Below are 656 nucleotides of genomic sequence, written 5' to 3'. Positions count from 1 at the left end.
ATGGCACGTACTGCATCACGGGGCCGATCTGTGCCGGCTCCACGGACGGCAGCGGCGCGTGTCCCAAGAAGGGCGACCCGGTCGTCGCCAACTGCGTGAGCAACATCCCGAGCTTCGTGAGCGGGTCGTGCGCGGCGCCCCGTGACGCCAAGTGCGGCAAGCTCAAGTCGGGTGCGTTCGGCTGCACGTTTGCGCCGGTCAAGGCCGAGGTCCAGGTCGCCGCCGCCGAGACCGTCGATGTCGCCGAACAAGCCTGCGCCAACGTCAGTGTCCAGGGCGACGCCACGTACTGCGTCAAGGGTGCGATCTGCGGCGACGCGGGCGACCAGTGTCCCAAGAAGGGCGACAAGGCCGTGCAGAGCTGCGTGGCCGGCATCCCGAGCTTTGCCAACGGCAACTGCGTCGCGCCGTCGGACGGCGTGTGCCAAGTGCTGCGTCCGGGCGGTCCCAAGGGCTGTGTGTTTGGCGCGCCATCCGCGACGCCGTCAGTGACACCGTCGGTGACACCGTCCGTGACACCGTCCGTGACACCGTCCGTGACGCCGGCGACCGACAACAGCAAGGTGTGCGCCGAGAACTGGAGCCAGTGCAACGGTCAGAACTGGCCGTTCGGCGTCTGCTGCAAGAACGCGGGCTGGAAGTGCGTCAAGCACAAC

At 68.0% G+C, this 656-nt stretch overlaps 1 protein-coding gene across 1 annotated transcript; it reads left to right on the top strand.

Moving 5' to 3' along the window:
• On the top strand, nucleotides 1-656 carry SPRG_13049 (hypothetical protein; the record flags this gene model as incomplete). The annotated part of the gene is made up of 2 exons (XM_012353925.1): nucleotides 1-30; nucleotides 69-656. Coding segments are annotated over 2 exons (618 nt in total), but the record flags the coding sequence as incomplete, so codon positions are not given.

Source organism: Saprolegnia parasitica (assembly GCF_000151545.1).
Source record: "Saprolegnia parasitica CBS 223.65 unplaced genomic scaffold supercont2.140, whole genome shotgun sequence".
Lineage (NCBI taxonomy): Eukaryota > Oomycota > Saprolegniomycetes > Saprolegniales > Saprolegniaceae > Saprolegnia > Saprolegnia parasitica.
This window is presented reverse-complemented; position numbering and strand designations above follow the sequence as displayed.